The following is a 14,520-nucleotide window of genomic DNA, read 5'->3' as shown; positions in this document are numbered from 1 at the left end:
ATCTACACAGAAGCGGGCGCCAAACCGAAGAGCGTAGGTAACTTGTGCACAATGGTCGAGTCGTGCAGCGCAGCATTAGCAGCCTAGCCAGATACAGAGCCACGGTCTCGGCCTCGGCACTTTGCCCTTGCTCGCTCCGATTCCTCAAGGTAACGCGTTGGCTGATGAATGAAACACACATGCAGACAAATCAGGCGCTGTTTGCTGCCCTCATGTACCCATGTACATGTACGCTCGCTCTGCATGCTCAGACCTCAGACAGACGAGTGACAGATAACCACCCTGTATGCATGCATGTGGTATTTGTTTGTTAGTACCGCCCACCTTTTCAAACACCTTGCAGTCTATCGCTTCAACTTCGCTAAATATTTCGTTCCGTATATTCAGGAGTTTCTCAAAAGATGGGTTGGAAAACACCTTTCGTTATTCTAGTCCTGGCTATCGTTTGTGGCTATTTTGTTTCACGTTTGCTCTCTCCAAACCTGCTCACAGAACCTCCCGATGTTGGTACCGGGTGGTGGGGTCGTGGTCTGCCCGAAGTGGCGGGGAAGGAACAAGACACGTCCGTTCGTCCGTTTCGCGTCAACGTGTCTGACAAAGTGTTGGCAGATCTCAAGGAGAGATTGGAAAAAACGCGATTTGTCGATCGGCTTGAGGACTCGGCCTTCCATTATGGCTTCAACTCAGACTTCATGAAGCAGGTTCAGAGATACTGGCTCGAGAAATACAGGTAAAACTGATAGAGTGTCGAGTGTCTGTAATTATAATTAGATTCTAACAAGACTCAAGAGTGACAGTGTCACTGACAAAAAAACCGCTTTAAACTCTAATGTGCCGTGGTGTAAACCCCCTGTGTGCCACATTATTCTGAGACACCAACGTTGTCATGCTTTGAGAAAATATTCTGTTTTTCAAATCAGTGTTAAATTTACTTTCATAGATTTCTTTTATAGTGAGTAAAGTTGTAGTCTAGACAATATGACAAACTTTGCTTTGATGTATATTGTATGACAAATGTATAATTGATGATTTTTCTTCTTTGAAATGACTAGTAGCTAAATTACTGTAAATTTAAGCCATGACTTGTGGTTGTGCACACAAAGTAGTGACAGAAACCTAGAATTTACATGCAAATCCAGTATGAGGAACACCTCTTGTTTATTTAGTCAATAAATGGCAACATAAAATGCAAGCTGTATATGTGAGAGGAACGAAAGCGCTAGAAACGCTTTCATTGTACTGTGGCATTTGGCGATTTATCGATCGGTTTGGGCGGGCTTACCAAGTGCGTTTGAGCAGAATATGCGAAGTTGGCATGTTGTCGACTTGAGTCGGATGTGCGAACCTGGCACATAAAGAGTTAAACCTCAGTCCTCAGTTCTCCGCAAATTTACTGCATATGGTAAATTACAGGCATTATTTACCAGCAGTAACCCAGGCCTCGCCATGACTCGGTCTATTTGTGTTAAATTTGTGTACATTTTGACTTTGGCACAGAAGACACCAATATGATTGGTACAATTAATTTGCGAAGTGTGCACAATCCCATCTTTGCAACAGTGTCAATGTAGATCTATTTGTATGTATGTAGAACCCCCAGTCTTTCTGATTCATGCACACTCACATGACTCATACAATCGTACATCAGTGATAAAAATCTAGAGGACTTCTTTGCAAATTATTCCTTTCTATAATTTCCATAAAACTATCACTAGTGCAGTTCTGCATCTTTGCAAAGCTAAGCCATTGCAAACTGTGCGTAATATAGAATTAAGAAAAGGACGCTTCACCTTTTAAGTCAATACCAGCTGAACAAAGTTCAAGTGCAATCACAGTCCATAATAGCAAGAAGCACAGCTATGAGAGAACTCTGTATGTGCAAACCAAAGTGAATAGTCGGGCCCTGGTCTGAGTAATCAAGTTTATTGAGCACTGCATTCCCCCCCCCCCCCCCCCATCTCTCTTAAGCCTCCATAATACAAATAATATGTATGTAGTACTCTAGTCAATGACTAAGCATTTTGGAGTTTTGAGACATCTGAGACTAATGTAAACATTTCTTTTAGACAGTCAGACAGAAATATGATACTATATACAGTAACCCACTATGCACTAACTGTGACATATACTACAAACCTCCAAGGAACCAAGTTTGTAGAATGTTTTGGACTTATTTTCCAAGATTCTGTTGATAGTGGAAAAGATACAAGAGAAGTTCATTCATAATCAAATGGGCCCCACTCACAAACTCTGCTTCTTGTGGACTCATATTCTTTTTTGCTTCATGTTCATTTTCTACTGTGATTATGTTTGGTTTTCAAAATTAGAAAATTGAATTGAATTTTCAGTAAAAAAAATAAAAATAAAAATGCAAGAGCTCTACGTCTGTCTTTCAAATGCAATTCAACTCTTTTTTTTTTATTGTTCTTATTAACTTTATCTCATAGCTGGCGAGATGCTGAGAAAACGCTAAATCACTATGACCAGTTCTTGACCAACATAGAGGGTATCGATGTACACTTCCTCCATGTGAAGCCTAAACTGAAGCCTGGACAGAAGGCTAAGCCCCTCATCATCGTCCATGGCTGGCCTGGATCAGTGTACGAGTTTTACAAGGTATCCATTTTGATAATACAGTTAATGGTTGAAACCCCTTTAGCATGCAGATGTTTCGGAAAGATTTCCTTGGGGCAGTGACCCAAACTGAGGGGAAAAGAAGATTGAAGTTAGATATTTTACTTTGCCAATTTGTAATTACTCTCTCAAATTTTACATTTCATAACATTTATTTATGCATTATGTTTCCTTAATAAATTTTCACTGATGAACTTATCAGATATTTCTGTGTTTATACACCAGCAACATAACATGCAGATGTGGACTTTCCCTTTCAGGCATTTCAATTTTGTTTATTCGTTTTGGGTAAGCCTTTTTTTTTCTTGGGGGGGGGGGGGATGACTGCAGAAAAGGGGAAAGTCGAGGTCAAAAGTATCCGGGGGGGGGGGGGGGGGGAGGGGACAAGAAAGATCTGTAGACCCTATGAAACCTTTGGAAATTCATGGGTGTTGCGATTTGTTTTCTTTCTTTTTTTTTAGATTTTTGTTTTGTTTTCTTTTTCTCTTTCTTTTCTTTTTTTAGCAAAAAAAAAAAAAAGTAGTGGGGGAGGGGGCTGCAGCCCTCTCCCCCACCTGTTCCGTGGCCCCTGCCTTTAAATCTTCAGAGTAGAGTGAGAACAGGGATGATATGTACCAAACAAAGAAGCACGACAGTGCACTTTATGACCTTTACCAGGTCTTTACAAGGTCTCATTCAAAAAGGAAAGGGATGTTGTTCAAGTCCGACATAAGTTGGTGAGTGCAGATATAACATTTTGTCTAGACAGACACCATATCTCACTAATGTTTGCACAAACACTGTTACCTCGAGTCTAAGGCAGCAAAGTACAGTCATGTACCAGCAGTTCTACCACAAACTCTTATCATTAGGGGTGTAATCCATCGACACAAGAAGTGCATTCATGAGTTAGTCATTTCATAAAAGTTAATTGCTTAACCAGCAGGTGCTTATAATAATTAAATATATCTTGTGCTTTTTGGGGGGAGGGGGGGGGGGCACGTTATTTCCCATGTAAACCTATAGCATGATTCCTCCAGCTTCAAGGCTATTATGTACATAAAGTGGAGTGAAAAGCAAACTCGGTCTCATGTTTGCTTGATAGGGGATGGGGAAAGATAGCTGATACCGGTAATATTTTCATAATCATTGATAGTCCCCAGCTCCACAGTATCATGTTACATTGGCAGTTGTTATTAGCAGGGTTTGTTTGTTTGTTTGTTTGTTTGTTTGTTTGTTTGTTTTTTGTTTTTGTTTTTGTGCGTGCTCGTTTCTTTATTGTCTTTTTTTCCGCTTTTTCTGTCTTTTCTGTTCGCAAATCATAAGAAAATAAGTTGTAGATATGTGAAAACAGATATTGCACATATATATAATACCATAGAACAGTACACATGGAACTTATTTTCAGGTCATTAATGTGACACCATAATGGCAAGGACACAAAGTGAGCAAGGTACTAGTACTGTATATAGCACATTGTGAGATAGTCCCAGAAAGAGATGACAATTACAGACCCACTCTGCGCACATGCTGTCATATGGCTTTTCTAGGCACATATGTTAGGAGGTAACTTAACATTGCCCGTCACAGTCAAATTATGCACGTTTTTTCAGGGAACCAGTGGATCTTGAACCTTAAAGTAGCAGGATTTTATTTTCTGCAATCTTCCTGTATCATAAAACCAAGAAGCTGCTGCAGATATGATGTTGATTTTAAAGAGGTGTCTAGTAACATGTGGAGCTAGATTAGGGCCTACATGTTTGATTTGACTTGATTTCATGCTTCACATTGAATTGCAAACATGGAATGAATGGTTGTATTTTTCAGATGCTACCTATGCTGACGGACCCCCTGAGTCACGGTGGGACGGCTGATGACATCTTTGAGGTCGTCTGCCCAAGCATCCCAGGATATGGCTTCTCAGAAGCTCCCCACAAACAAGGTGTGGTCTGTTGCTCCGGGATACTAACTTCTGTCCAATCAAGAAGTTAGCCAATGTACAATTTGCAAAATGGGAGAGAAGTTCTGATTGAATATCAGGTTGTCATTGGAAATGTGGGTTGTACACGCAGTTCTATTTATTCAAAAGTAGAGTATTAATATGACAATTCAAATGTTGAGCGTGTTCAGTGCAATTATGGCATTTACATGTCTTTCATCTGGTTAATCATTTAGAGCACTTTGGCATAACAGCAAAAATGCTTGTTGTAAGTTTCAATTTTGGCTATGTTACTTCAAATTTACACAATCACATTAACAGAAAATAAGGGAGTCACTTACCAAGTGAAAGAGAGACAGGACATTATGTGCATAAGTTGAGGTTCTCTATTTCAATTTTGAGAAAGTGATTCCAGGTCAAATGTAAACATAAAATAGGTCAGGTGATGACCATGGACCTGTTGCATAAAATTGTAACTTTACAATCAATTGTAATTTCATATGTGGCGGCACTCAGCTATTCCATGTGGTATCAAAACCTAGAAAACACTGATAGTACCACAGATTGCAGGGTTACCGTCACTTAGAAAGATGACTAGCTTTACAACTGTATGCTGTGGTGCTATAGATGCTGTATAGTGTAGTTAACGTGCATAGAGGCTTTTTCTTTTAACTCTTTATGTGCCACGTTCGCACGTCCGACTCAGTCGACGGCGTGCCAACTTCGCATATTCTGCTCAACAAACAAAGCCGCCAAGAACGATCGATAAACCGCTAATTACTGCTAATCCCGCGGCACAATGAAAGCGTTTGTCGTGCTTTTTTTTCCCTCTCATATACGGCTCTCATGTGGTAGTCGGCTATCAAGCGATGTTCCCAACTAGATTTGCTCGTACATTCTAAGTTTTTGTCACGGTTTTATGTGCAAAAGTCATGTCTTTACAGTAATGTAGCAACTGGTAATTCAAAAGAAAAATTGAAAATAGATTCGTCATACAAATTATATTGAAACGAAGTTTGACATTCCACTTTAACTTTGCCTACTATTATGCCCATCTTAACAGAAATTTGTAGAAGTTATACAAATTGAAAAAACAGAATTCTTTCTCAAAGCATGACTACCTTCATGCCTCAGAATAACGTGGCACACAGGGGGTTTCCACCATGGCACATAAAGAGTTAACACAATGCCTGTAGGACGTTTCATGTATAGTATATTATATAATAGCACTTCATGACCAAGATACTCTCTTTAACTCTTTATGTGCCACGTTCGCACATCCGACTCAGTCGACGGCATGCCAACTTCGCATATTCTGCTCAACAAACAAAGCCGCCAAAACCGATCGATAAATCGCTAATCACTGCTAATCCCGCGGCACAATGAAAGCATTTCTCGTGCTTTTGTTCCTCTCATAATACAGCTTGCATTCTATGTGGTGATTGACTATCAAGTGGTGTTCACAACTAGATTTGCTCGTACATTCCAAGTTTCTGTCACGTTTTTATGTGCAAAAGTCATGCCTTTACAGTAATGTAGCAACCGGTCATTCAAAAGAAAAATTGAAAATAGATTCATCGTACATCGAAACAAAGCTTGGCATTCCTCTTTAACTTTGCTTACTATTATGCCCATCATAACAGAAATTTGTAGAAGTTATACAATTTGAAAAACAGAATTCTTTCTCAAAGCATGACTACCTTCGTGTCTCAGAATAACGTGGCACACAGGGGTTTCCACCATGGCACATGAAGAGTTAATGGTGCTTTGGAAAATGATATCATTTTATGTTTAAGGAAACGTAACTCGTGAAATTTATGTTTTATTGTATGCAGGTAATCATGGATCATAGTTATTTCATCTAAGTCCCCATAAATAAAAGAGTAATGCAGTGTTGATTTGATCTTCTCATTCTTCCTCAAATGAAACTAGGTTTTTCTGCGTCTGAAGCGGGAAGGCTCTTCCATAAACTGATGGGTCGTCTTGGGTTTAAGAAGTACTACGTCCAAGGGGGCGACTGGGGAAGTCTCATCACGCGAAATATGGCCATCATGTTCCCAGAGTAGGTATCCTCAATGCTCTTCAAGTACAGTGGAAAGTCAGTACAACAAGATCCTTGGGACCAAGACAGTTTGTTCTTTATATCAGATATTTTGTTACATCAGTAGTCAATAAACAATACAAAACACAGGAAATGAATTCATTGGGACCGGAGAAATTAGTTTGTTATATTAGGTTTTTTTTTTTTTAAATCAGATCTCTTTATAGCAAGTTTCACCTGTAATTGATACAGTAGAATATTGTTATAAAGAACTCTGTTTTTTGTGTTTGTACCTTGATAACTTGACACACCTGTAATGTAAGTACATGGTATTTATATGGCCTCTATGTTGACGTTGTAATAAGGTTCCCCTATAATGAGAAACTTTCTTGATTAAGCCACAGTTGATTTACCTCGTGAGCATGTACATTTCTATTCATTCAAAACAAAAAAGGTACTTGCTCAAAAATTGACTAATTGATGTATAAAATGACCAGCAAAGATCCTGCAGATTTGCGTACAAAAGTCAAAACTGTACCAGCCCTTTTGGTCAAGTAACTTTTAGCATGTTTACGTTTTCACTTTCGTGATGTACACCCTATAAACAAACTCTAGAGAAGCAAAATGTATTAAAGTTTCAGGCATTCATTTGATCTTGATCCATAATGGTAGCAATGAGATTTATCCCCCCCCCCCTCCCAGTATAAACATGTTCAGTTGCTCCTTAATATTATACCTCCACTTCAGCACACACACAAAGACACACACAACTACAATGTAAGGAAAATTAGTGTTGGGTACCTGTACCTGTATCCCAACAACAGAGTAACTAGCAGGGCCGGCGGAGTCTTTTCAAAGTGAGGGGCCCACTTCCGGGTTTCATGAGCTAACAAGCAACAACAAAAAAAGGGCCTTATGCGCAACTTCTGGTGCCACTTACGGGTTTCTTCAGCTGAAAGAAGAAGAAAAAAAAAAGGTCTTCAGCTCATCCTTCCCATTCCACTTCTGGGTTTCTTCAGCTGACAAGCAAAGAAAAAAAAAAAAAGGTTTTTGCGCAAAAACCACCTTACCGCGCTCACACTGCAAACTATCCATTTCTTTCTAGTGTCACTTCCGCACTTCCCGGGTAAAAAAAGTGGGGGGGGGGGGGGGGGTCCCAAAATGATGACACCTTATGTATTCCTTTGTATGGTGCAAAAAAATTATCCCCCCCCCCCCCAGTTCCGCCGGCCATGACTAGTATCTAACAGAAGTTCTAAGATAGGGAGCGATGTTACACAGACCCGAAGGATTACCTCGGAAGAATTACCACAGGCCTCAAGAATAACCATGTAGATGTATTCCTCATATCCCACTTGTATCCATTCTCTCATTTGTCGTATTTGACAATTTGCACTTTTGAATCTTGATTTGTTTATGGTTTGCATTTAAAATGCGGAATGTGGAACAGGGAAGCAAACAAACATTTAAGCCATAGCCAGACCCTAGAGTTGTGATAACTGTATTTGATGCATGACCATCTCACTTTGAGTCTTATCGTAGATGTCCGTCATTCTGGTTTCTTTCTTGCTTTGTGTTTTTGTGCTGGTCAGCCATGTGAAAGGTGTCCACAACAACATGGCGACCCTGTCCAACTTTAAGGGCCTCCTTTATCCCATTGTCGCTGGATTCTGGCCGTCCCTGCTAATGCCGAAGAAAGAGGACCAGGACCGATTTCTTCCGTTCAGTTCCCTCTTCTTCTTCGCCCTCCAGGAGAGCGGATACACGCACATCCAGGCCACCAAGCCAGACACTGCTGGTCAGTGAAGAGCACTGGAGTATTAACCTGTTGTAGACTAGTCCCAAGTATACTTGGGCAGGTGTCTATGGGAAATGCATGTTATGTAGCAAAATCAGCCCATCCTTACCGGGTTAAATGTGTGAACCTGCATCTCAAAACCATCTAGAAGTTGCCAGATGTGGCAAATTCTGAAAGAGCACACTTTGAGCTTTAGGATTGCATAGAGCATAATATAAAGTGACTTTCCGAATTCATAGATAATGTAAAGTACCTACTGTATACCACTTAGAAAAGTGTTATCTCACCCAATGGTGCTCTATGCAATGAAGGGATAAAGAATGGAAGGTTGCATAGCAACTGCTGTGATTTATTGCATTAATCTGAAATTTTGCACACATTAAACATTTATGATTAATACTAACTTTCAATGGAATAGCATCATCTTTCCAGAAGTTATTAGAGTTGAAAGTGAAGAGTATTTAGATGGTTTTCCATGCCCAAATTCGTAAATCCAAGAGAGCCTACACATACAGAGTATGCCAGAGAATAAAAGCAGTGTTAAAAAGAAAAAAAAAATGTCAAAAAGACAATTTCCCATTCATTTTGGGATTCCAAACCTAACAATTGTGTAGAGCAGAGAGAAAAAAAATGGCTAGGTTGTGCAATTTCACAGATTTTGAGTCTTTATGTGAAATAGATTGAATTATGACTTTATTTCTTGTTGTGATACACAGTCACATAATACCAAAGATTGGTATACGATTTGATTTCAGTGTATCGTCGTCACATTTACACACCAAGTTAATTTATCCTTTAGTGTAAAAATAAACTACTGTACATCTTTGTGGGTTGACTGTGAGAACACATTTTAAACATAACAGAGATTGATATACTGTATACGGCATATATTTCGCGAGTCTTAATTTTTGCACATTGGGAATTCCCGACGATTTCGCGAGTGGTTAAATTCGCGATCGTGGAGTCCTGTACTGACTGGAGAAGTGTAGAACCTCTACATGCTTTAATACGTCACATTCACATCGGGATCAGAGTCAATATTTTTTGCGTGTCTTTAATTTCGCGAATAGCACCTGACTCGCGAAATTTGCGAAAATAAAAACCTTGCGAAATATTTGGCGTATACAGTATACTTTTGAGAGAAACAGCATCCCAAATGAAATCCTTTGATCATCTTGATGTTTTTAGGGCAAGGTGTGAATGACTCTCCTGTCGGCCTTGCTGCGTACATCATGGAAAAGTTCTCAACTTGGACCAACAAAGAGTGGCGAGACCTGCCAGACGGCGGACTGACCAAAGTCTGGACGCTGGATGAGCTCTTGACCAACGTGATGATCTACTGGGTCAATGGGAACATTGCATCCTCCATGCGCCTCTACAAAGAGGAACTTGGGGGATCCTCAAAGAAATACGAATATAGGTGAGAGCTTTGTTTTCAATAGTGGGGGTTGACATATGTGCCATGACTGTGGTCTACCACTTTTGGGGTTTTGTTCGCCACCTGTTGCGAGCTTTACTGAACCCTTTTATGTATTCATGCTCTTTAAGATAGCTTAAAATGTGTCTTTAAGCCTACCCTGGAAAATAACATTTGTGTACAGCTAGAATACGCACAAAAATAATAATAATAATAACAATAAAAAAATTTGAAAATAAAAAATCAGCCATAATTCACCTGTGATAGCCCCTGAATGTGTATTTTGATAAATCACATCATATCTCTCTAACAATTTAACACATTGCAGGGCTCGACACTAACGGTGGCCCGGTGGCCCGAGGCCACCAAAAACGCAAGTCGGGCCACCAAAATTTTGGAAATGAAGAATGGGGTAGCCTGATCTGGCCACTAAAAAAGGTCGGATGTTTGCCTTTGGGCCACCAAAAATAAAAGTTAGTGTGGAGCCCTGACATTGGTACACTTTAAATTGTTAATCAAGCTCCATCAGTATCCAAGCTTGACCTACCAGTAGTTGTAAACATAGCAGCCTCACTTAGGTGTAACAATGAGTCTCAGTTAAACAGGAAAGCCATGGTAATACAATAGATAAAGATAAACTTTAGAGCACTGCAGGGCCAGATTGTCTTTTTTTTTAAAGAATTCAAAATTGTTCAGGAGCACTCTTGAAACCAGCTGTCTATGCCTTTTATAAGTGGGAGTGTAAGATACACAAATAATCCATCCAACTATCCATCTGCCTCTTCCTATGTAGCTATGCGAACATGGTCCCCTACGCCTATGCCGATTTTCCCCATGACCTCACCCATGCAGCTGAGTGGGCCTTGAAGGAGGCCAACCCCAACCTCGTCAGTTACACCATCATGCCCCGTGGGGGTCATTTTGCCGCCTTTGAAGAGCCACGCCTCCTAGCGGACGACATCCGGCAGTTTGTGAGGAAGGTCGAAGCACTTTAAGACAAATAACCAATATCTCACTTTGGGATCAGTCAGCCAAATAAATCAAATCAGTATTTCTGACAACATTCCTGAATATACGTATATTTTCTATCAACAATTTTTCACATATATCAAGGAGAAAATTAGAGGCATTAGTGTTGATGTAACAAAATTCGATAATAATAATAGTAATAATTGACAGTGCTTATATAGTGCATAACACAAAGTGATAATGTCCATATGCGCTCAAAAATGGCCAGATTATACCAAAACATACAATTCCAATTACAGTGATGGTATCGAGTTTCATGTTTGCTTACACTGTGAACAAATGCATTTTCAACGCAGACTTGAATCTATTTATATCAGTGATTTGTCTTATACTTTTTGGGGTAGATTATTCTAAAGGGCATTAAAAGCAAATTTTCACTCTCTTGTAAAATGCGGTATTCTGTGTTTGGAATAGCAAATAAATGTTTGATTTTGAATAAGGTTCCTTTCTGGTGTGTAGATTTGAAGAAGCTTTCTTTAATAACATGGAGCAAACATATAGAAACATTCAAATGCTAGTAACAATATCTTATACTGAATCTGATTTTTGACTGGAAGCCAGTGTAAGCTTCTTAAAACTGATGAAATTTGTTACGATGTAATAGAGTAAGACTTTGTCACATGCAAGTGTATATGCCTCTATAAAGAGAATGAAATTAAAATAAATTGTTTGTAGGCTATATTCAGTATATTTTGTGACCCTCCAGTACCTCCAGTACTAATGCAATGCTACAGTCCTTGGATCTGGAGAAAGTGTTTTTTACTCGTATGATATTCAATATCTGGGGGTGTTTCATCAAGTTAGTCAGTGCTGACAAGTTGTCAGTCTTTGACAATTACCATAGTAATAGTCATTGACCAGAGCATCTCAGCCAATCAAAACCAAGGATTTTGCTGAAATTGTCAGCGCTCACAACTTGTTAGCGCTGACTAACTTGATGAAACACCCCCCTGTTGTCTTGTTCACGCCATAATTAGATAAATATGTACGTGCACATCTTTGGGTTGTATGCATGTTTCCATTTCATTTTACTGATGTTTTATTGAATTTTGTCAATATATTGTATACACCTGCCATTAACTGTATGCATTGATTGGTCATTTTATAGAAATACTAAAGTTTTATCTATAAACAACATGTAATTGCGTCATGGCATCCATATACACACACACGCACACTCACACACACAGTGGCCCTATTAGCTTCAAATTGGGACTATAAACTGGTCAAACATGGTCAATACAGATACAGGTATACATACAATGTGTAGAAATTTGGAGTTGTGTGCCGTATTTCAAGAGAAAGTTACTGGAATTTTCATGAATTCATGAGATGAATCACATATTCTGTGCAACTTCCTCAATAGTTATTCTGGAGACACGTACAGCGAACAAAATTGCTGGAAATCTCTCCTTTCCAAACATCACCTACAAGCTTTGGAGTTCATATTATCCCCCTCAGTAGCAATTGTATCATCCAGGTAATTGTTTTATTCATATCTGTTGTCACATTTACTGGTATTTTAGTAATGCTTGATGATATTTTATAGTGTCGTTTCTGTTATATCCTGTGTAAGTTTATCATGTGTGATTCATTGTTATTCATGTGTAAAAATGCTCTGTACCCTTTTGAAAAGGTGTTACAATACAAAAGCCATATTGTATGTAATGCAGTATAAGAAAAAAAAAATATTACTTTTTTTTTCTGCCTACCAGTGTAGCAATAATGGTTCATGAACTTGGACCCCTGCAGGGTTTACTGTAGTCTATATGTAGTGATTTCAAAGACTTAATGACAGAGGATGTTGCAGAGATTCTAATCAAGACTGCCAAACTTCAGTGAAATACAGCTTATTTTTGATATCAGATTCATTTTTATATCAAATTATTTTTGGATTTAAAAGAAAATATAGATAGATTTGCAGTATATATGTAATGTTATTGAAAGAGAATCAACTACTTTATACCCCCTTAATGTGCCAAAGGACTAATTCTATCTTGCCAAGTTTTTTTTTTTTTTTTATATACTGTAAAAGTGGAAATTTTCGCGGTGTTGAAATTTTCGCGCATTTCGCGCAACCAGAAACTAGCGCGAAAATAAAAACACGCGAATATTTTTGCTTGCCATACGTTCCTGTGCGTGATGTCTTGATTCCGTGGAATTAAAAACACGCGAAACTCTTCTGACCCGGCCTAGCGCGAAAAATTAGTCGCGCGAAAATATCCACTTTTACAGTAAGCATATTTTGTAATCTAAACTTTACGTGTGTTTAATACAATATCAGCAAATGGCCATCAGAACAAAAATTGCAGCTGCATACGTAGTTTTTATTCCTTGAATGTCGTAATGTGAAATTAATTGAAACAGAGCGATGTAATTGAGAAATATTTATTGATTGACTGCATTCAACTTTTGTTTGTGACAGCCATGATGCCAAATATAATTATGATCTGATGAATAGATTCATTTGCCCTGTTTGTATATGAAGTAAAGGAATGAATAATCATCATTTGCTTTATAATTGTTGTGTACATGTATGTAGTGCAATGTCAGTTTTGAAAATTATGCTTTGTGTAATATCATCGCATGCAAATACACATTCAAGCATATACGAATGTACGTATATATATATATATATGAAGAAATAAACTGGTAATGCATTTTTGCCAATAAAGAATGAGTTTATTCAACTCAAAATTTCAGCGGCCTCCGCCTTCTTCAGGAGTCTTGACAATGACGGTATCAAAACAAAAAATTTGAGTCAAATAAACTCATTCTTTATTGGCAAAAATGCATTACCAGTTCATTTCTTCGTGGAGCCAATACGTGAATTCTCAACATATTATATATATATATATATATATATATATATGTAAATACATATATATCTGTTGGGTATATATCCGTTGGGAATATATAGTTTGTTGAGGATTAAAAAGTGCTCAATGCTGTAAAGCAGAGCATAATTTTATATATATACATATATATATATATACTGTACGAGCTGAAATTTTCGCGGTGGTTTTATTTTCGCGAATTTCGCGAATCGCCTTTGAACCGCGAAAATAACAACACGTGAAAATAACTGCGCAAATAACTAAGTTCAGTTAGACCCTCGCAACCGCGAAATTAACAACACGCGAAAATGTCCTCCAAGTAGCAATTCGCGAAAATATCTGTATGCGAAAATTTCAGCTCGTACAGTATATGAAGAGTTTGTTTGCAAAAACCGATAAGTCCATATTTGCCAAATGGAGATATTTGTGATTAATGGTCAAGAAAAATAAAGAGAATGATAAGGAAAATTTTGCTTCTTTTGACCATAACTTTAAAGTGATGGTACAGTATTGGTGGAGATGAAAATTGGGCTTTTAAATTTTTGCGAGATACCAAGAAAACACTTATGATGTAGTACAGAGCATACCATTTTAAAAGGAATCCAAATTTTATTTGATGAAAATCGGGTTAGGAATGACTGAAGCATCCAAAAACAGAGTAAAACAAAGCAATTGTAATAAAGTGTGGGTCCCACACTTTATTAGAATTGCTCTTTTTGGATATCTCAGCCATTTCAAAACCAATTTTCATCAAATAAACGTTGAATTCCTCATAGAATTACATGCTCTTTCATATTTCATAAGAGGTTTCTCATTATCTCACCAAAAAAAAAAAATGTTACAAAC

General features: G+C 38.3%; 1 protein-coding gene across 1 annotated transcript; it reads left to right on the top strand.

Annotated features, from left to right (window-relative positions):
- The first annotated feature begins 311 nt into the window (after positions 1 to 311).
- LOC140236176 (epoxide hydrolase 1-like) lies at positions 312 to 13,328 on the top strand. The gene is made up of 7 exons (XM_072316142.1): positions 312 to 730; positions 2,448 to 2,616; positions 4,441 to 4,555; positions 6,485 to 6,614; positions 8,186 to 8,391; positions 9,580 to 9,811; positions 10,602 to 13,328. Exons 1-7 carry the CDS (start codon positions 402 to 404, stop codon positions 10,801 to 10,803), a joined length of 1,383 nt encoding a protein of 460 aa, XP_072172243.1. The 5' UTR covers positions 312 to 401; the 3' UTR covers positions 10,804 to 13,328.
- The last annotated feature ends 1,192 nt before the right edge of the window (positions 13,329 to 14,520 follow it).

The sequence above is a fragment of the Diadema setosum genome, chromosome 12 (genome assembly GCF_964275005.1).
Source record: "Diadema setosum chromosome 12, eeDiaSeto1, whole genome shotgun sequence".
Classification (NCBI taxonomy): Eukaryota; Metazoa; Echinodermata; class Echinoidea; order Diadematoida; family Diadematidae; genus Diadema; species Diadema setosum.
The sequence above is the reverse complement of the archived record's forward strand: the minus strand, read 5'-3'. Positions and strand labels throughout refer to the sequence as shown.

Coding starts and splice junctions, on each gene's coding strand:
- LOC140236176 (XM_072316142.1), top strand. CDS start 402: ATGGGTTGGAAAACACCTTTCGTTATTCTAGTCCTGGCTATCGTTTGT. Junction 731..2,447: donor TACTGGCTCGAGAAATACAG/GTAAAACTGATA, acceptor TTTATCTCATAG/CTGGCGAGATGCTGAGAAAA. Junction 6,615..8,185: donor ATGGCCATCATGTTCCCAGA/GTAGGTATCCTC, acceptor TGTGCTGGTCAG/CCATGTGAAAGGTGTCCACA.